Source organism: Balaenoptera borealis (assembly GCF_965194805.1).
Source record: "Balaenoptera borealis genome assembly, chromosome: 8".
In the NCBI taxonomy this organism is placed as follows: domain Eukaryota; kingdom Metazoa; phylum Chordata; class Mammalia; order Artiodactyla; family Balaenopteridae; genus Balaenoptera; species Balaenoptera borealis.
Genome location: NC_138865.1, coordinates 101302834 through 101324758, shown reverse-complemented (window position 1 = coordinate 101324758; position 21925 = coordinate 101302834). Strand labels below are relative to the sequence as shown.

At 34.4% G+C, this 21925-nt stretch overlaps 1 protein-coding gene across 7 annotated transcripts in view; it reads left to right on the top strand.

The window, feature by feature from the left end:
- Positions 1-21925, top strand: part of PTBP3 (polypyrimidine tract binding protein 3) — a 95468-nt gene that overhangs the window by 68214 nt on the left and 5329 nt on the right. For all 7 annotated transcript variants that reach the window (XM_082404010.1, XM_082404009.1, XM_082404008.1 and 4 more), the window contains 6 exons: positions 11805-11882; positions 14314-14459; positions 14682-14715; positions 17364-17456; positions 18457-18673; positions 21782-21859. In XM_082404010.1, coding sequence (XP_082260136.1) covers positions 11805-11882; positions 14314-14459; positions 14682-14715; positions 17364-17456; positions 18457-18673; positions 21782-21859 — 646 coding nt within the window. The remainder of the gene's footprint in view (positions 1-11804; positions 11883-14313; positions 14460-14681; positions 14716-17363; positions 17457-18456; positions 18674-21781; positions 21860-21925) is intronic.

Genomic DNA, 21925 nt, shown 5'->3' with positions numbered 1-21925 from the left:
GTTGAGACTTTAAGTGATATTTAGTTTATCTTCATTTTATAAGTGAGAAAAAAGAATCCTTAGCCAAATTGTTGTCCAAAATTTTCTAGAAAACAGATGGTAAATTTAGTGTAAAAGCTTTTTGTTGTTTATAACTGAAAAAGTCAAGTGGATTGTTCAGTTCATGTTCCTAAATTGTTAAAGTTTCTGTTTTAGTCTGAACAAATTTTTGTGTTTTATACAGTTGGGCTTCCATATCTACAGGTTTGGAATCTGTGGATTCAACCAACTGCAGATCAAAAATATTTGGGGGAAAAAAATTCCATAATGTTCCAAAAAGCAAAACTTGAATTTACCTTGTACCAGCAACTGTTTTACATAGCATTACAGTGTATTTACACCTATTTACATAGCATTTACAACATACTAGGTATTACAAGCAATCTAGAGATGATTCAAAGTATGCAGGAGTATGTGCAGAGATTATATGCAAATACTATACAATTTTATATAAGGGACTTGAGCATCCTTGGATTTTGGTGTCTACAGGGTGGGGGGTTGGGGAGTGTGCTGGAACCAATCCCTTGTGGATACTGAGGGACGACTGTATTTGTTATTAGCCCCTACTCATATGTACAATTTGGGAGAGCCAAAGGTCTTTGTTATTACCATTTTAATAACAAATGATAGAAATTGGGGCTATCACTCAAGTTTGCCAAAACTTAGCTATCAAATGCAGAACTGCACATATTTCAGTAATTGAATACATACTGTTGGTATAATTAATGTTCTGCATTGTGGGAGGAGGACATTTTAAAAATACAATTAAAAATTTGGGTTTCTGAATATAAAATAATCAGAATGTTACCATCCTTTTTTTATTGTATTAATAAATCCTTTGTCGTTGCAGAGTAGTGTCTACATTCTAAGATAAATAATTCATCAAACAGAGAACAGTACTTTTTTATGTGTTGTGTGAAAGTTTACTCTGCCTCTCACAAATATTTGAACAGTTCACTATTCCCTCTTTTTTTTCTCTTGGCTTCAGAAACACCACACTTCCATGACTTTTTTCCTTACCTCACTGGCTGTTCTTTCTTTCCTTTCTTTTAAAGATTACGGTTTAAAGGTCTTAGGGCTAAGTTGTGAGCATTCTGTCCCTCTTTTTAGAGATATATATTATACCTATAGAAAAGCTTGTAAAACACGTGAATACAGTTTTAAATACCCATGTAATTACTACCCAGATTAAGAAATAAAATGTTTACACATACTGAAGAAGCACTGTTTGTACCCCTCTCATTTATTGTGTTCCCACTCTCCCTGCTCCAAGATAATTTTCTTTTGTGATTCATCCATGTTCACATATGTGGCTATCGCTTATTCATTGTCAATACTGTCAAGTGTATAGATTCCCATTGTATGAATATACCACAGTTTGTTTATCTATTCTACTGTTGATAGACATTTGGGTTGTTTTAGTTTGAGGCTATTATGAACAGTGCTGCTGCGAAATTTTCTTGATTACCAATGAGGTTGAACTTACTTTAATTTATTTATTGGCCATTCTCCTTTATGAATTTTCTGTTAATACTTTTGCCTGTTTTTGTGTTTGGTTTCTTGTCTTTTCTTGTTTATTTGTGGGAATTCTTTATATATCCTAGACACTAGTCCTTTGTTGGTATTATGTGTTGCAAATAATTTCTCTCAGTTTTGGCTTATTGGTTCATTCTCTCCATGGTATTTTTATGTAGTCAAATTTATTTGCCATTTCCTTTATATTTGTGTTTTTGTGTCATGTTTAAGAAATCCTTTATTACTTTGACATTATAAATACTTATATTTTAAAGTTGATAGTATTTTAGTAACTTTTTATTGAAATACTTTAAGTTGCAAGAATAGTTCAAAGAATTCCCTAATATCCTTCAGATTCCCCAGTTATTAACATCATGCCACATTTACTTTATCATCTGTTTATATGTGTGTGTGAGTGTGTGTGTGGTGGTGTTGTTTTTTTCCTCTGAATCATTGGAGAATAAGTTGCAGGCATGGTGTCCCTTTTAAATACTCACTGTATATTTTCCAGGAACAAAGACATTCTTACCTAAATACCATTATCAAAATCAGGACATTAACATTCACACAATACTATTATCTAATCCATAGACCTTTTAAAATTTTTGCCAGTTGTGAAAATAATGTTCTTCATACGAAAATTTTTCTCAGTATCAGGTTAATTTATTTGTCATGTCTCTTGGGAGTCCTTTAATTTGGAACATTTCCTCATTCTTTGTCTTTTATGACCTTTAAATTTTAGAAGAGTTCAGGGTTGGGTATATAATAGAATTTCTCCCAACATGCGTGTCTGGTTTTTTGGCTGAAATAATGTTGTGTCTTTCTCATTTCATTACATCAGGAGACACATATTGCCAGTTTATCCTATTCCTGGTGATATTAACCTTGATCACTTAAGGTGGTTTCTGCCAAGTTTCTTCCCTGTAAAGTTACTGTTTTTCTCTTTGTAATTAACAACATATCCTTGTAAGGAGGGTATGTTGAGACTATAAAAATAGCCTGTTTCTTATGACTTTTCACCCTTTAGTTTTAACATCCATTGCTTAAATTAGTTGTTACCCTGGTAGTTGTTGCTATATTGGTGATTTGCTAATTCTGTCATTCCTTCTCATTTATTAGCTGAGATTTTATTATAAAGAACTTTTTTCTTACCACCACTCCATTCATTCATTCATTCATTTTTATTACATAAATTCGTGTGAATTTAAGGTTTATAATGTGCTACTTTGATGTATTTATATATTGTAATATTCAGTTGTAGTGATATTTATCACATTACACAGTTTTAGTATAATATTGTTGTCTGTATTCATTATACAGTACATTAGCTCTCTGTGGCTTATTTACTATTCATTGTATTTATTTTTTCATGTTAGTAGGAACTTGTAGGTTCTTATTTTATTCTATGGGTATTAATTTCATAGTATCATTTTTCATTTTATGTTCAAACTCTCCCAGATTTGGCCAGTGGGAGCCCTTTCACAGTAGCTTCTGTGGCCTTTTGACATATCGTCATCATTGTTTGAACACTTCCTTACTTTCTGGCAGAAGAGATTTCAGATCTTCTTTACTTTCCCTGCCATAACACTGCAGTCAGCCATTACTCCAGTGAGCCCTGGTTCCTTTTAGTAGGAAATAGTATTTGGAAATCAGTATCAAGGCATTATATGTGTTTATTGCTAATAGGGTGTCACTGCTTCTAGGAACTTTTAAATGGACATGACTAGGATATATGTGTATGTGTACTTCATAAATATATTTCTCTGTGTGTGTGCGTGTGTGTGTTTGTGTTTAAAAAAAACCACAAGTTTTAACTGATAACTCCAATTCCAGTTCAGCACCCTTTTTTTCATATTGGTGATTCCCTTCTTCAAGAATGAGAAATCTAGTTTCCATTAGCCTCAACATATTTACTTATTTGCTCAATCCTATAATACACAAAAAGTAGTTTCAGAATTAACACATACCATTAACTTGAGGTTAATATATGCATGAGTAGTTTTCTGAGCATGGTTCCATTGGTCTATTTATCTGTCTTTCTTTTTGTCATTACCACAAGTCTCAATATCTGATAGTGTTAAGTCTCTTTACTTATTCTTCAAGAGTATCTTGGCAATTCTTGACCATTTACACTTAGGAATTTTAGGATCAGCTTTTCAAGTCCTCAAAGGGGGGAAAAAGCACTATTAGGGTTTTGATTGGATTATATTGACTTTATAAATCACTTAGAAGATAATTGACATCTTTACAATAGAGTCTTCCAGTCTTTGAATATTGTACATATCTCCATTCATTTGTATATTCTTTAGTGTCTTTGAGTAAAGTTTGGTGACTTTTCCCCATAAAGGTTTGCATATGTTTTGTTAGAATTATTCCTAAGAGCCATACTTTTTAGATTCTAATTCTAGACCAATCTTTATGATCCGTGTAACTTTGGGCAAATTGCTTAACTGCTCTGTACTTTTGTCTCTTTATATGTGAAATGAACATAATAATAGTACTTAACAGGTAAGAGTTGTGATGAGTATTAAATGTGCTAATATATGTAAAGAGCTTAGAATGGTGCCCTGTAAGTTTTAGCCATCACTGTTATTTGGTTTTTAAACTGTTGCTAATATACAAATGCAGTGTTGTTGTTTCTTGATTTCATATTCAGCAACCTTGATAAACTCTTATTTCTTTCTCTAACTACTCTAATTTTTCTCTTACTTTAGTAAGATGCACTGAACTTCTAAAATTTACATAGAAATGGAAAAGTATCTAAAATAGTGAAAGGAAATAAATGCAAGGCTTAATATAAAGCTGTAGTAGTCAAACCAGTTTGATAGTGTTGAAAGGTTAGATATATAAAATTAATGGAACAGCATATAGAGTCTAGAAATCGACCCCCATGTATGTAGTGAGTTGATTTTGAGCAAAATTGCCAGTGTAAAAATTCAATAGGGAAAGGAAAATCTTTCAACAAGTAGTTTTTGGACAGGTGGATATCCATATTGGAAAAAGAATAAACATTGATCCGTATCTCACACCATACTGACACATTGACTTGAAATGGATCTTAGACCTATATGTAAAACTTAAACCTATAAAACTCCTGGAATAAAACATAGGAGAGGGGACTTCCCTGGCGGTCCACTGGTTAAGACTGCGAGCTTCCACTGCAGGGGGCGTGGGTTCGATCCCTGTTCAGGGAACTAAGATCCCACATGCCATGCTGTGTGGCACGGCCAAAACAAAACATACAAATAAATCTTATATTAAAAAAAAAAAAAACTTAGAAAATCTTTGTAACCTTGGGATATGCAAAAGTTTCTTAGGTAAAACACAAAAAGCACAAACCATAAAAGGAAATAATTTATATATTGTACATACATCAACATTTAAAAATTTCACTGATTGAAAGGTACCATCAAGAAAACCAAAAGGTAAGCTATAGACTTGAAGAAAATATTTGCAACACATATATATAAGACAAATTCGTTATATCAAGTTATATAAAGAACTCTTATAGCTCAGTAATAAGAAAACAAACTATTAAAAAATGGCCAAAAGATTTGACAAGATATTTTACAAAAGATGGTATATAAATGGCAGTAAACACATGAAAAGGTGCTCAACATCTCTAGTCATCAGGGAAATGGAAATTAAATTACTGTAATATGATATTACATACCCATTAGAACAGCTAGAGTTAAAAAGTTTCCTGTACCAAGGATGTGGAGCATCTTTTACCAGCATACTGTGTTGATGGCAATGTAAAATTTAGGAAACTCTTTGGTAAAGAGTTTGCCAGTTACTTAAGTTAAATGTGCACCTACAATATGACCTAGTCATTTACCCAAGAGAAGTGAAAAAGTTAGTGTCCACACAAATACCTGTATGCAAACATTCATAGCAATTCTATTTGTAATGGCCAAAATCTGGAAATATTCTATTAACAGGTGAATGGATAAACAAAATGTAGTTTATCGATGCGATGAAATACTATTCAGCAATAAAAAGGAATAAATTGTTAAGGACAACAGGATTATGTTGAATGAAAGAAGCCAGACAAAACATTATTATGAATGAAAGAAGCCATATAAAAAAGAACACCTGGGCACAGTGGTTGAGAATCTGCCTGCCAATGCAGGGGACACAGGTTCGAGCCCTGGTCTGGGACGATCCCACACGCCACGGAGCAACTAGGCCCGTGAGCCACAACTACTGAGCCTGCGCGTCTGGAGCCTGTGCTCCGCAACAAGAGAGGCTGCGACAGTGAGAGGCCCGCGCACCGCGATGAAGAGTGGCCCCTGCTCTCTGCAACTAGAGAAAGCCCTCGCACAGAAACGAAGACCCAACACAGCCAAAAATAAATAAATTAATTAATTAATTTAAAAAAAAAAAAAAGAACACCTGGTATATGATTCTGTTTATATATAATTCTATAAAATGCAAACTAATCTTTAGTGACAGAAAGCAGATCAGTTGCCTTTTGTACTTGTACAGTTTATTGTATGTAAATTAGAAAAGAAAAATAAGTCATATCATTTCAGTCTAATGCTGAAAGGTTCCCATTTCTTTCAGAGTAAATGCCCACATCCTTACATTGGATTGCAAGCCCTATACCATCCACTCCAATTTTACTCTTTTGACATATCTCCTTTGATGTTCTCCCCTTGCTCCTTTTGCCCACCAAACTGACATCCCTCTAAAACATGTTAGGTATGTTCCCACCTCCAGATTGTTCCACTAGTTATTCCCTCTTCCTGGAGGGCTTTTCTCCCAGATACCCTCAGATTTTGCTCCTGCTGCCTTCTTTGACCTACCCTGACCAGCCTTCCCTCAGTACTCCTGATTTCTTCCTGTTCTATTTTTTTAGTAGTATTTATCACCTTCTTACATATGCAGTTAACTTATTTACTGTGTTTATTGTTTAATTATGTTTTCATCAGTCAAAATAAGCTTCACCAAGGTAGTTTCTTTTCTTCTCTACTTAGTTTGCTGATATTTGTTTCTGACACAAAATAGACCCAAAAAATATTTGTTGAATTAATGTTTATTATTTGGTTTTTCCCACTACTGTTTTCGAAGTTTAACACTGTTTTGTATTTTCATCTAGGATTTTTAACTTTCATACTTATTTTACCAAAATATAGAGTTAATCGATACCTATAATCTTTTCTTACATAATACAAGAACTTTAGGACACTTTAACTCCTTTTACCTTCTCTTACCTCCTCCTAACTCAAGATATTATTATGTTTAAAACTTTTTAGATTTTAAAATTTCAATTTGTTAGTATTATTTTATACAATCAATGTTCATTTAGATTAAGCCATATATAACTCTCTTAAGGCCTTTCATTTCTTCTTGCAACTCAGATATGCCATCTGGGATTGCTTACCTTCTGCCGGAAGGATATCCTTTAGTATTCACTTAAGGGGAAGGTCTGTGTTAACATGTTTGAAGTGTTCATTTCCTCAGAAATGCCTTTATTTTGTTGTCAGTTTTAAAAGATATATAGAGTTCTGGGTTGACAGGTTTTTTGTTTTTTTTTTCCAGTGTATTAGAGAAATCAGTACACAATAGTCTGGTTTTCATTGTTGCTCTTGGAAGGTCAGCTGTCAACCTAATTACTGCTGTTTTCTCTCTGGCTATTCTTTAGATTTTTTTTTTTTTTCATCTTTGATGTCTGTAGTTTCAGTATGATGTGTCTGTTTAAGGATTTATTTTTTCTACCTGGAGCTCAAAAAGCTTCTTGATTTGGTGGATTGTTGTCTTTTACTGGTTCTAGAAATGATCTTCTCATATATTTCTCCTTCACTCTGTTTCTTTTCTTACTTTCTGGAATTTTGATTAGACCTGTTCTACTCTCTTCCTCTGAGTATCTCAAACTTTCATATTTTCTATTTCTTTCTCTCTCTGAGCTGCATCCTAAATAATTCCTTAGGGACTTTCATTTTACTAATGGTCTCTTCACCTTTGTCTAATCTGTTGTTAAATTTGTCTGATAATTTTAGATTTCAATAATTGTGCTTTTTATTTCTAGAAATTTTATTGATACTTGGTTCTTTTTTTTTTTTTTAAGTATCTTCCCTACAGATATTTTTCAGCATGGCTTTTATTTCTTCAAACATACTATTTAAAATCAAATCAAATCAAATCTGATAATTCCAATATCTGAAATCTTTGCAATTATTTTTCTGCAATTAGGTATTTCTTTTTCTACTTTCTTTTTTTCTTTTTGAGTTTCTCATTTTACTTGGGGAATTGTGAGAGTTCTTTGAGGCTTAGTATCAAGATGGTATGTTCCTCCAGAAAGAATTTACTTGTCTGCCTCAGTAAAGGATCTGTGTTTGGGACCATTTCAATCTAAATCTATAATTTTATTAATCTTCCCTTGAACTCCTAAGAAATGTGAATTTGGGCTGCAAATTTGCATGAAAGCTTGCTTTTTTAACTTTTCAGGAACTTTTTTGTCTCTTCTCTGTTAGACACCAAGGCAACTTTCCTTGCAATCTTCTGAAGGTAGGAGGAGTAGGTAATGGGATGGGTTATTTTAGGCTTACACTTCTAGATTAATGCCATGGAGGTCCCCTGTTGACTTCCTTCCTTGGGCTGACCCTGGGGTTTGTATCTTGTCTATTACACATGAGGCTGATAAAACCTAGCTGTTGCACAGAGTTTGGTTTTTGGCCTGGTTTATTCCTAATCATTTTGTTAGCTCTTAGATTTTTTTTTTTTTTTAAGATCTTTTTACTCTTCCTTTGGGCATATCTACAGTAAGGTTGGTCTGTATTATTTAGTCTGCTACTGTACCAACATTTTTGAAAAACAAAATAATTGTGCTTTTTTTACATAGTACATACTCTTTGTAATATTTTAAATGGCTCTGTATTTTGTCTAGTGACTCATAATTTATATAATAATTCTTCAACTTAGACATTAAGCTTGTTTCTTTAGGGCTTTCCTATTATAAATAACACTGATAAACTGATTTCATAGGTAAAAATGTTATCTCTTCATTTGTATTACCTTAATTGCTGTTGTGGTAGTACCTTTTCCAAATGTAAAATATGTATTCTTAGTTATGCAAATCTTAAACCTTTTTCTTAAAAGTTTGTGTAAACCATTGCCTAACTGGTTACTTTGCTAAAATGTTTCTGTTTCTGCTTATTTGAGGAATGTAGATTTACAGAAACTTTACAAATGATTCTTTTGTCGAGTATTAACAAATGTTCTTGTTAATCATATTTTACTTGGAAACAATTATTTAAAATTTGGCCCTGGTAATTGTTTGCCAATTCTTTCATTTTTTGCTATTTAATGTTCAGTGAGTGTTATCTCAAGAATTTTCCTCATTTCTCTAAAACCTACTACAAGTTTTCTGCCTCATACCCCCCACCCCATAGCCATTTGTATTAGTCTCTTTGTTTTAAAAGTACGTCCCTTGCCCTTCCCAGAAATCTCAGTGGTTTACAGCAATTAACATTTATTCCTCTCACATGACTGACACTTAAACAGCTGCGAATCAGCTTTTGCAAACTTCCTTCACATGTCTTTTTGATGGAGGGTCCAGGCTGAAGGTGTCACTACATTTGAGACATGGCATTCTTGTGGCAGAGAGTAAAAAAATAAGAGAGCTGGTGTAAACCCATAATGCCTCTTAAAGCTTCTGCATAGAGGCAGTTTATGTCCTGTCTGTCCGTGTGTTCCTATCACATGACTGAGTGCAGTGGGTGTTGCATAGAAATGTATGCTCCTCCCACAGGAGACACTGCAAGTCACATGACTGACCAGAGTTACATGGAAGGGTCAAGTGAATACTTGGCAACAGTAATACAATCTACCATATCTCTTCTTATTTTTTTTAAATATATTTTAAAATTTATTTATTTATTTATGGCTGCGCTGGGTCTTTGTTGCTGTGCGCGGGCTTTCTCTAGTTGCGGTGAGCAGAGGCTACTCTTCATTGCAGTCCGTGGGCTTCTCATTGCGGTGACTTCTCTTGTTGCGGAGCACGAGCTCTAGGTGCTTGGGCTTCAGTAGTTGTGGCTTGGAGGCTCTAGAGCGCAGGCTCAGTAGTTGCGGCGCATGGGCTTAGTTGCTCCGCAGCATGTGAGATCTTCCTGGACCAGGGCTCGAACCCGTGTCCCCTGCATTGGCAGGTGGATTCTTAACCATTGCGCCACCAGGGAAGCCCTACCATATCTCTTCCTATATTTAATTTTCTAGTGTAAATTTTCACGATAACTCATACCTGTACTGAAGCCTCTCTGATAAGTCTTCTTTTATGCCTTAAATATAGTTATTTCTGTTATGAAAGTGAATCATTTTACCTATCATCTTTTTTTTTAACTTTTTATTTTATATTGGAGTATAGTTAATTAACAATGTTTTGTTAGTTTCCAGTGTACAGCAAAGTGATTCAGTTACACATATACATGTATCTATTCTTTTTCAAATTCTTTTCCCTATTTAGGTTGTTACATAATACTGAGCAGAGTTCCCTGTGCTATACAATAGGTCCATGTTGGTTATCCATTTTAAATACAGCAGTGTGTACATGTCAATCCCAAATTCACTAATTATCCCTCCCCCCAACCCTTCCCCACTGGTAACCATAAGTTCATTCTCTAAGTCTGTGAGTCTGTTTCTGTTTTCATTTTACCTATGATCTTGAGCCTACTTGAATGTAAGTTTAGCAAGGGCAGAGATTTTTGTCTGCTTTATTCATTGCTTCCTCAGCACTAGAAGAATGCTTGCCTCCTAATGTGCTTTCAATAAATATATGTTTCCCTTCTTATTTCATCACTTACTCTGTCAGTTATTCTCATTTTCTGTGTCTTCATTTATTGTTGGTTCTCTCTGCTAGCTCTGTCCCTGAAGTCTCTCAATGACTGTATTTTCTTGAATTATTTTAATCACAGCTACATATTTAATAAATTCTGTTAAATAATTATCTTTAATGAAGAGAATAAACTTATATGATCTTTTAACTCCTCTGGAAAATGTAGCCTACATACTTCTTCCTATAAATATGCATATCAGCCTATCATTAGGGTAAAAAACCCCAAAACCTTCCCTTTGACTCTTACAGTGTAGCTTCTCACTGTTGCTCTAAAACTATTGTTTACCTTTTACATTTCTCACTCTCTTTGACTTTTATGGAAGGCCCCCTCCCCTAAAACTCTATGTCTCTGGATCCTGAGGGACTATAATTCATTATAATTCACTGTTTTGTTTTGCTTTCTAAGGTTGTTCTCTTTTTCTCTTTTCCTTAGAATGTTCCTCTTCCTTCCTCTACCACTTAAGTGTACTAATACTCCCAGGTTCTATTTTTAGCTTTCTTCATTTCTTGCCTTGTGCCCTTTTTAGCGGAGCTCTCATTCATATGGCTTTCACATTTATTTCTATATAGATGATTTACAAATCTGTGTCTTGTAATAGTTAGAAATTCTGCGTTTGCCCCCTCATTTCCACTTGTGGCATTCCCATTTGAGTGTCTTACTATCACCTCAACCTTAACTTGTCCCAAACCAAATTGTTTTCCTACTAGTACTGAGTCCTCCATTGGAACTAACTCTTGTTTTTATTGATGGTTCACAGTCGCCAGGCTTCTAAAAGGAGAGGGAATACCAGCCTTTGTTTAGCATCCAGTGCACACTAAGCACTGCTTTTCACTTACTGAATGTCCAGCTCAAGTTTTACCTCCTGAGAGACCTTCAAACAATCATAGTGATCCTTTGCAATCCCTTCTTGTTAGACCACTTGCAGTATATTTGTATTTAAACCCCTAGATCCTCAGCATGTGAATCTCCTGTAATTCATACTTTTAGTTTGTAAAGCCTCTCAAAGGCAAGGATTTTTATTTCATATTTCTTTTTGTCAGCACAGTACCCCCCAGGTACAGTACAATTTAATAAATATTTGATGATTTTTGCATAGAAACAATGCTCTAAATAAGGAAAAGAATATCAACTTAAATAACAAAACTAAATAAACTAAAACTAAGTAGCAAACTAATAACTCAAAATTAAATAATATTTTAGCTGTACTCTTGAACCTTGAACCCAGTTGAAAGGGGTTAGTTTCTGAAAGTGGCAGAGGCTCTTTACTTACCATTAAGGATCACCTGTTGAACAAATCTTTACTCTGTAACAGAATCTCTTTATCAGTAATACACCTTCATATAGCCATTTTATATTGCTATGATAACCACATTTATAGAAGGTAGTATATTTATTTTAGCTTCTCTTCCCCGTTAGGTGCACCAGGAATAATTTCCTCACCATATGCAGGGGCTGCTGGATTTGCCCCAGCCATTGGATTTCCTCAAGCTACAGGTGACTAACTCTAAAGTTGAATTTGAAATGATTTCTTAATGATGGTCTATATTTTCCAGGAACTTATCAAAATGAAAAATATTACCATATTTGAAGGATTTATAATAAAAGCATTAGGTGTTTCAATCATGGAAGTGGCTCATGTACAATATATGATGCACAGCTTCCTTGTGTTTATAAATAATTCTCTCTGGTTCCATTCTCAACTCCAAAATTCCCTTGTATATTCTGCATCATTTACACTTGCCATTGGCACAGATAACTGTAGGTTGACTATATTAAATAATCTCTGATTTGCCTTTTTTTGGTTATTACACAAAATATATGAACTGCTTGCTTATAGGCTTATCAATTACATGTTAAACAGACTTGTGTCTTATTTATCTTTGTGTCCTTAAATGCCTTTGATGGCATTTAATACATAGTATGCAGTCAGCAAACATTTGAATTAATAAACATTTACTGTTAAACTTATTTGTAAATCCTCTTTTTTTGTTTTTTTGATTAATGGGTTTAGAAGATTACCGTAGAGGGTATGCATGCTGTTTTATTTCAGAAAAAAAATATTTTTTTTCTTTAAGTAATAGAAATAATTAAGAGATAGCAATCAGTTAATACTTTGATAATGACTCTCTGACTCTTTTCCAAATAGTAAACAAAATGAATTTGATCATAGCTTATGGAGGAGAAAAAAACACTTTATGGTTTTATTGCTGGTGCTTAACGAATACACTTGAGGTTGGTGATTAGAAAGAAGAGTGGCTTAGTGTTAAGCCTAGTCTACACAGTACCTTTTTACAGCTTCCAGCTGATTTATGAATATAACTGTTTTAAATTGCAACATAGTTGCTTTCTGGCAATAATCTTTGTATCCTACCTTTCTAATTCTGGGAATTTTAACTACTCTCTTAACTGGAGAGGATGAAGTTAACTAAAAAGAAAAGAGTGATTTAAAAGGTTGAGGTTCATTTAAGTTTTAGGTTTTTGGTGGTTTTAAGACATCTTAACGTATGTTTAATTAAGTGAGTAATTCTACCTATCTCATTAAAATGAAGGCATTATACATTGTTTTTATGTGTTTGAAGCTCCCAAAAGTTTAATTTTTATACATTTGGAGGTAGTGATATATGGTTTCCCTCATTTTAGTTATTTCTTTCTACACACTGTATGTATAAAACACTGTAGTAGATGTTAAGAAAGAGAAAAAATGTGTAAAGAGGGCTCCTGAGTTGATAAGACTTTTAAGGTGTAGCAGGGGGATGTACATATACACATACACACATGTATATACCCTACAGTGTAGCTAAGGTGTAGTGTTGGCGGTATATAATAGTCTTAAGGAAGTTATTCAAAAGTTGCAGGGGCATGGGAAGAGGTCATGCAAAAGACTACTGAGTATAGATTTCATGGAAAAGCATCCACCCTAAGAAGGTGATCTGTACAGTTTTAAAATTCAGCAAGATGATGGTAGTAATAACTTTCCTTAGATTGTCAAGGAGAATAGTATGATTGTAAACTATATTGCAATTTAATTACATAATTTGTGATAAACTGGCCAGACTCTGTCTATTATAAGGAATTTTGAGCTTAAAGAATCAATAAATTAAAGAACTGGTTCATTTTATATCAACTAGAGATTTTATCTTAGATAATTTTTAAGCTGAGAATACAAATAGTGGGACCTTCTGAGGAAGTGTAGTGTTTTAGGTATAGTATATAGTGTCAATATTCCAGTATTGTAGAACTTGCAGTAGTTCTGAAATATCTGGGGGAGTAGAGAGCTCTGAAAATTCTTGCTGCAAAAGAATATTGAATTCTATAAATTTGTTCTTGATGGTAATAATGTTTTACAAGGTTACAAAATGTTTTTTCCCCATGCAGAATGTATGTATACAATTCACCTGTTTTAGATATACAACTCAGTGATTTTTAATAAATTTACAGAGTTGTGCAGCCATTACCACAGTCCAATTTTAGAACATGCATTACTACCTAGCATGCATATATGTGACTTCTGCTGAAGGACTTTTTACAAAAATATGTATCTGGTTTTATGGTAGAAGTCAATATGAAAATAACATCTACTTCAGAGAAATGTGCTGGAATATATTTATTTCAAGAAATAGAAGGAGTACTTGTAGTTATAGACCCTTTGAAAAACCTAATGGCTTTTAAGACCAGGGAATTTGGTTGCTCTGCAAAGCACTGTATAAATAATAAAGTACTAAGTATGATAGTATCAGTGAATAAAGAGCTCTACTTCCAGACAGACTCTGGAGGGGAGAAAACTGACCTTTGTTATCCTTATGGTAGCTTTGAAACATTTTCTTCTCTATTTTTGCTTTTGTCTTCATTTATTTACTTAAGTTGTATTAAGTGTTGTAATTCTCCAGATAACTAGAATATGAAATGCTTTTGATGTTTTGAAAAGGTCTGTCAGTCCCAGCTGGACTAGGTCCCGGAGCTCTTGGTCCTCTCACAATCACCTCCTCTGCTGTCACTGGAAGGATGGCCATTCCTGGGGCTGGTGGTATACCGGGAAATTCTGTTCTACTTGTCACCAATCTTAATCCTGATGTGAGTTGAAAAGTATTATATGTAAAAAGTCTTTCAGGAGGAGGTATTGTAGCTTCTGACCTAGAGTTAAATTCAATGAAAATGTTTATTTTAAGAATTTTTATTAAAATTCATCACTAGTATATATAGAAGCAGCATGTAAAAAGTCAGTGCTTTGAACAAGTAAACTTACTTAAAATTTTTACTTAGACACTGATATTTTGTGTTATCCTTTTCAAACAGCTTATTACACCACATGGACTTTTTATCCTATTTGGTAAGTAATTTTTTTTTTTTTGCTGTTTTTTATATCGTCTATGATGTGAATTGAGCATATTGCATCATTCAGTAATATTTATTACTGCTATGTGCCTACTAGTGTGTTTGACACTGAGGATAGAATAGCAAGGAAGACTTATTAAGTGATTACAGTTAGAACAAAGTTTTATAAAAAGGGAAATAGAGCTTGTAATAGGAACATACAGCTGGGAGACCTAACCTAGCTGAGGGAATCAAAGATGATGTACCAGTAGAAATGATAGTTAAGCTGACTTGTGAAAAATGAGGACACATTAGCCAGGCAGAAAGGGAGGGCAAATGTCCTTTCACAGATAGTAGCAGTGAGAGACAGAACTCGTGGAACATAGAAATGAAGGAAGCTCAATGGAGAGTGTAAGGGAGAGACATGTTGAAGCTGGGCAGATGGATAGGGGCAAGGTCATTAAGAGCTTTGTAAGCTATATTAAAGAGCTTCGTTTTTAACTTAAGAACAGTGGGAATCCATTGACTAGTTTTAAACAGGAGAGAGTCATAATGAGATGTTGATTTTAAAAATAATCCCCTAACTTTCCAATAGTGTGCCTCTCTCAGTTAAAAAAAATATTTAGCATGTACTCCTAATCTATATATGATTAATTATTCATAAATTTCATCCATCTTTTACTACACTCTTTAGCATAATATGTACAAACAGAAATATAAGAGCAATGAAGTGATATTTAATATTTTAAAGATTTTTCTTATGACACTTTTTAAAATAAAAATCTATTAACATTTAGTGAGAAGTATGATTTAATATGCTTCATTATTTTCAAAAACCTTTTTCATTTTGATTCAGTATCCCAAGAACTGATTCTAAATTCACTTTATTTTAGTACTTGATCTTAATGGTTGTCATAAATGAAAAAGATACCTCATAAAGATATGCGAGGGAATTCTCTGGCGGTCCAGTGGTTAGGACTCAGTGCTTTCACTGCCAGGTCCTGAGTTCAGTCCCTGGTCTGGGAACTGAGAATCCCGCAAGCTGCGTGGGCACGGCCAAAAAAAAAAAAAGATAGGCAATTTGAATGGAAGTGTTTCATTGTTGCTGTACTAAATAATTATGATACTAATTTTTCAGTCTAATCCACTAAATTTTGTTGTACTTTACCTAGAAAAGTTCCATTTTTCCTCTTGTTAAATTAGTTGATCTTGAAAACTGTTACATTAGCATAAGAGGGTTAAAACTCACTAGTACTCTTCATGTGGAAGAATTTTTAAGAGGATGGAAAATTGTTTCAAATTTTTTGAGTGGGTAATAGGTTTTTTTAACAGCGTTTTTGAGTTATAATTTACAGCCATTACAATTCTCTGACTTCAGATGTACAACTCAGTGATTTTTAGTAAATTTACAGAGTTGTGCAGCCATTACCACAGTCCAATTTTAGAACATCTCTATCACCCCACGGAGAAGCTTTATACTCATTTGCAGTTACTATAAAAGTTTTTATTCATGACACATTTATGTAATTTTCCTTAACAAAATCATTTATTAATGCTAAATTTTCATATGTCTCTTTAATAGCCAGAGCACATTTCTTTCCAAAAGTAGTTAATTTCTCACTCCTTTAGAAAAATATCACCCTCAGGTTGAAGAACAAATTGTGTGTTATTTTTTACGGAGTATCTATTTCAGCCACTTGTCATTTCTGAAAAGGACAGCAAATTTGGAATACTTGTCTTTTTTTTTTTTTTTTAATTTTAAAACTACCATTCATCTTGTAAGTTTATTTGCTCTTAGGGGCTTGCCCACAAGATAACCAATACTCCTTTGTGTGCCTTGAAGATTGTCATAGTCATTCTCTCATCCTATTACAAAGTATGGTAATGATGCTACTGTTTAAAGATCTTATTCTTATGATATTGGTGATACCCTGTTCCACATAAATTGCAATATATTTTAATACATTAAATTTTAAAAAATGAGAGAATGCCCTTCATATTGTAGAAACTTCTGTGTATAATTTCTTCTATATGTTGAAAATTAGTAAAATGTAGTTTTTCATACTGGTTTATATAAACAAATCAGGATAAGTAAAAGTTTATTTTCCTCCCACACCCCAGTGAATCATTTTGCTTGCTTTTGGGGATGTGGGACCCACTTTGGGGAACACTAGCATAGAAAAAATGGATGTAATGAGATCAGTTAGGAGGCTATGATGATAGTCCAGATGTGAAATGGTGATAATAGATTTGATGGTAGTGAGGATGGGAAGAAGTGGACAAATGTGAGAGATATTTAAGCCATAGAATCAATGAGTGCTGGTAGTTGACTGGATGTAAGTGTCTAAGGAAAGGGGTAAGTCAAAAGATGACTCCCAGATGTCTGACTGGAGCAAATATGTGCATGATGGTACTGTTTATCAACAGAGTTAGTGAACACAGGAGGGTGCAGGAAAGAGCAGGTGGGACATCCAGGTGAAAGGGGATACTGGATTAATAAATCTGGAACATAGAAGAGATACAAATTTGGGAGCCTATGTATGAAATTGCCCAGGGAAAGCATATAGTATGAGAAAAGAAGCTTTCTTTAAATATATTAGTAAAGTTAATTGAACATTACACAATCAGCATTAAAACATTGTTTTGTTTTGTCTTTTTAATTAGGAGTATATGGTGATGTACATCGAGTGAAGATAATGTTTAATAAGAAAGAAAATGCATTGGTTCAGATGGCAGATGCAAATCAAGCTCAGCTAGGTACTAATGATTAATAATAATAATGATAACCTGCCCCTTTTGTATGTGAATTTTCCTATAAAATAAACTTATGGCTAGTAGGAAGAATACCTCCTTATGTTAATGTCTCCATTATTTGGATCTGCTTATATTTTAAGATTTTAAAATATTTATTATTCTTTGAAGTTCATTTATCTATTTGAATATATTGTTGATGTTTAGAGCTTTGACTCTAGGGTTTTTCCATTAGCTTTAAACTAATAAACATGACTTGTTTTCTTTCATTTTATTTGTTTGTTTGCTTGTTTATTCTCCTTTCAAATTAAGTTTTCTAGAACTGTTGCATGGCATAACTGTTTGGGAATACTTCATACTGATGGTGCAAGAAAGTGTCATTCTGCAATCTCCCCGTTTATTATTATAGTGGCTGTTGAAATATTACTACTCAGATTTTTTATTAAAAAAAGCTTTACTTGAGATTAAAAATAGATAGCTAGTGGGAAGCAGCCACATAGCACAGGGAGATCAGCTCGGTGCTTTGTGACCACCTAGAGGGGTGGGATAGGGAGGGTGGGAGGGAGGGAGACGCAAGAAGAAAGAGATATGGGGATATGTGTATATGTATAGCTGATTCACTTTGTTAGACAGCAGAAACTAACATACCATTGTAAAGCAGTTAATACTCCAATAAAGATGTTAAAAAAATAAAATTTACTTGAGATTAAGCTAATTTATTCAATAATCATTTCCTGAGCATGTGGTATGTTTCAGGCATTCTGGAACTTCCTAGCACTCTGCTAGGAAAATAGTTACTTTTTGTTATATTGCTTTTCTTTCATTACAGAAAAACAGAGTCATGTAATACATTTTCGTATATAAGAGTTTTTAAATTTAAAGCCATTTAAGCCCTCAAATTGACAGTATAATTTTAAATGACTAAATAAAAAGAATTATGATAGACAGTTTTACAGAGACTCTATCTTAATACCCAGACTTTCCTTATTTTCTTCTTATGCACCAGCAATGAACCATCTGAGTGGTCAGAGACTTTATGGGAAAGTGCTTCGTGCTACACTGTCCAAACATCAAGCAGTTCAGCTTCCTCGAGAGGGACAAGAAGACCAAGGTCTGACTAAGGATTTTAGCAATAGTCCTTTGCATCGCTTTAAAAAGCCTGGCTCTAAAAACTTCCAGAATATTTTTCCACCATCAGCTACTCTGCATCTTTCCAACATCCCGTATGTATCTAATTAGTTACTATTCATTTAGATGATTAATAATCTACAGTATATGGTTTGGGGAGGTAAAAACTGAAATTATTCTAACGTAGCAGTTGTCCTATTCACTAATTTCTCGTAAGATGATTTATTTGCCATCATGCCTTAAGAAGTTTATATCTAACCATACACTATGAAAGTGAAAGATAGCAATGTTTTAAATTTTTCTTTCCAAACAGAGAATTAGCAACTAAGTTACCTTTCAGTTATAGAATGGCAAAAATCTGTGCAGAAATATTCCATTGGTGTATACTTAGTCATCCTTTTGTGTAAGTAAAGACCCTTTAGTGACCAGCATAGCAAAATCAAATAATTTATGTATCTAAGAATTTGGTAAAACTGAATTCTCTATTTTTACCTACATGCTGCAAAGCCATATATATATGTAAAAGCTAAAAATTTTCTTGTAACCACTCTGTATTTAACCAGTGTTGTAGCAGACTTGTTCTTTGGTCATCATCTAACTTAGAGATCGACAAACTATAGCCTAGGGGCCAAATCCATCTGTTTTTGTAAGGCCCATGAGCTAAGATTGGTTTTTACATTTTCAAGTGGTTAGGGAAAAACAAAAGAAAAATTTTTTGTGATTTGAGACAATTACATAAAATTAAAATTTCACCTTCCATAAATAAAGTTTTATGGAACACAACCATATTTATTCATTTATGTGTTAGCTATAGCTGCTTTTGAGCTATAACAACAAAGCTGAATAGTTACAACAGAGGCTGTATGGCCATCAAAGCCTAAGAAATTTACTGTATGGCCCTTTATAGAAAGCACCTGGCAACCCCAGTTTTAATTCTTGAAATCCTTGACCTACAAAGGGGGCAGTTTTAACTTTTTTTTTTTTTAATAAATAAATTTAGTTAGTTAGTTACTTTTTGGCTGTGTTGGGTCTTCGTTGCTGTGCACGGGCTTTCTCTAGTTGTGGCGAGCAGGGGCTACTCTTTGTTGTGGTGTGCGGGCTTCTCATTGCAGTGGCTTCTGTTTGTTGCGGAGCGCGGGCCCAGTAGTTGTGGTGCATGGGCTTAGTTGCTCCGCGGCATGTGGGATCTTCCCAGACCAGGGCTCGAACCTGTGTCCCCTGCATTGGCAGGCGGATTCTTAACCACTGCGCCACCAGGGAAGTGCCAAGGTGGCAATTTTATATAACTTAATCTAATACATGAAGAGGGATAAGCTTTGGGAAGGAAGGGTAAAAGCTGTGGGGTATAGTTGTGTGTGAGCACGTGTGTGAAAAGTTAAAGACTGAGGGAATGGAGAAGGGTACAGTTCTGGAATATTTCTGAGAATGAGAATGGGATTTGAATAGGAAGAGAAAATAATTATTCAAAATGCTGTTGAATGCCCAGGCTCCTAGCTAGTCTCCAATTAGGCTATATGGAAAAACCTTGAATCCGAATTGGGCAATGGCTCAAACCTCATGCCAGCCAGGCAACTGGAAGAGTCACTTGAGAAAAAAATCTAGAAATTTAGCACCTCATCACTGCAGAGTCAGGGAGAGAGGCAACATATTTAAATACTAAAGCAGGCTCCCTCTTAAATACATTTATCCAGGAGCTGGTCTCAAGTTGCAACCTGCATCGGACATGTAGGTAGAAGAGAGAAAGGATGTTAATACTTTTTTTAACCATCTGCCAAGTCTGGGCACTGTGGTGGTGTTTTACGTGTGTTACCTCATTTAATCTCCATAATAACCTTCTTTTAAAATTGTGGTTAAATACATAACCTAAGTTTTACCATTTTAACCGTTTTTGAGTGTACATTCACATTAAGTACATTCATAGTGTGCAACCATCACTTATATCCATCTGCAGATCCTTGTCATCATCTCAAACTGAAGCTCTGTACCCATTAAACAATGTCTCCTTGTTTCTCTCTACCCCCAGTCCCTGGTAACCACTATTCTACATTCTGTCTCTAGCAATTTATCCATAATAGCATTTGGAGTAAAGGTCGTTAGTTTCATTTTAACAATGAAAGTGAGAGGCTCAGATTAAGTAACTTACTCAAGAGTTACATACCAGGTGAATGAAAAATAGAATGTGAACTTATATCTGTCTCCTTGCAGAGCCAATTATTGTTCTATAACACCATCCTTGCTGGGAGTTGTGAGATGAGGAAGAGTCTACTTTTAGTCAGTTGACTCTCATGTGATAGACCACTGTATTAGTTATCTACTACTGCGTAATAGATCACCCCAAAACTTAACAGCTTAACACAGTAGTAGATGTTCATTATCTCAAATTGTTACTGTAAGTCAGGAATCCAGAAGTGGCTTAGCTGGGTGGTTTTGGCTGAATCTCTCATAAGGTTGCATCTGAAGGCTTAACTGGGGCTAGAGACTCCACTTCCAAAGTGGCTCACCGTATGCTTAGTTGTTGACAGGAGGCCTCAGTTCCTTGCCACAAGGAGTTCTCCATAGGGCTGCTTGATTGTCCACGTGAAATAGCAGCTGGTTTCTTCCAAAGCTAGTGATTCAAGAGAGGGCAAGGTGGAAATCTCAGTGTCTCTCAGCCTCAGAAGTCACATGTGTCATTTCTACAATACCCTGAGGGTTACAGAGGACATCCTTATTAGATATGGGAGGGGAGTACCAAAAGTGTGAATACTAGGAGGCAAGAGTAGTTGGGGGCTATCTTAGAACCTGGTTACCACATACACATGTTCATAATTACCCTGAAAGTAATTGAAAATCTACTGGCCTAGTAGTGGAAAACGCTGGACCATAGAAGACAAGTCAGAGCTAGGGAAGTATCTTTGGAAGTACTAGAGTTAATTGTGGGTAATAATCCCATTGAAAGAATAAATATAGAAAGATTTTCTTGTTCTTTATATACTGCCCATGTCCTGTGCAAAAGATCTGAGACAAAATTCCATCGTTTGAGAACATGTATGCATCAACCTTGAACATCTTTCAGGGCACTTGCAAATCATATCTTCATTGCGTGGCTTTATGCTCTTTGAAATGTGAAATATTCTGGAGACTTGATGATTTCAGGAGTTAATCTTTGCATCATTTGAAAATTAGGGATAAGATAGTTGACTCTCTCTGTAATGTTTTCACAGCCCCTCTGTTACAGTAGATGATCTGAAGAACCTTTTCACAGAAGCCGGATGTTCAGTGAAGGCTTTTAAATTCTTTCAGTAAGTCCATGCTTTTAAGAAATATATTAACATTATTTAATATGATCTGCAAATGTTTAAGGTAGT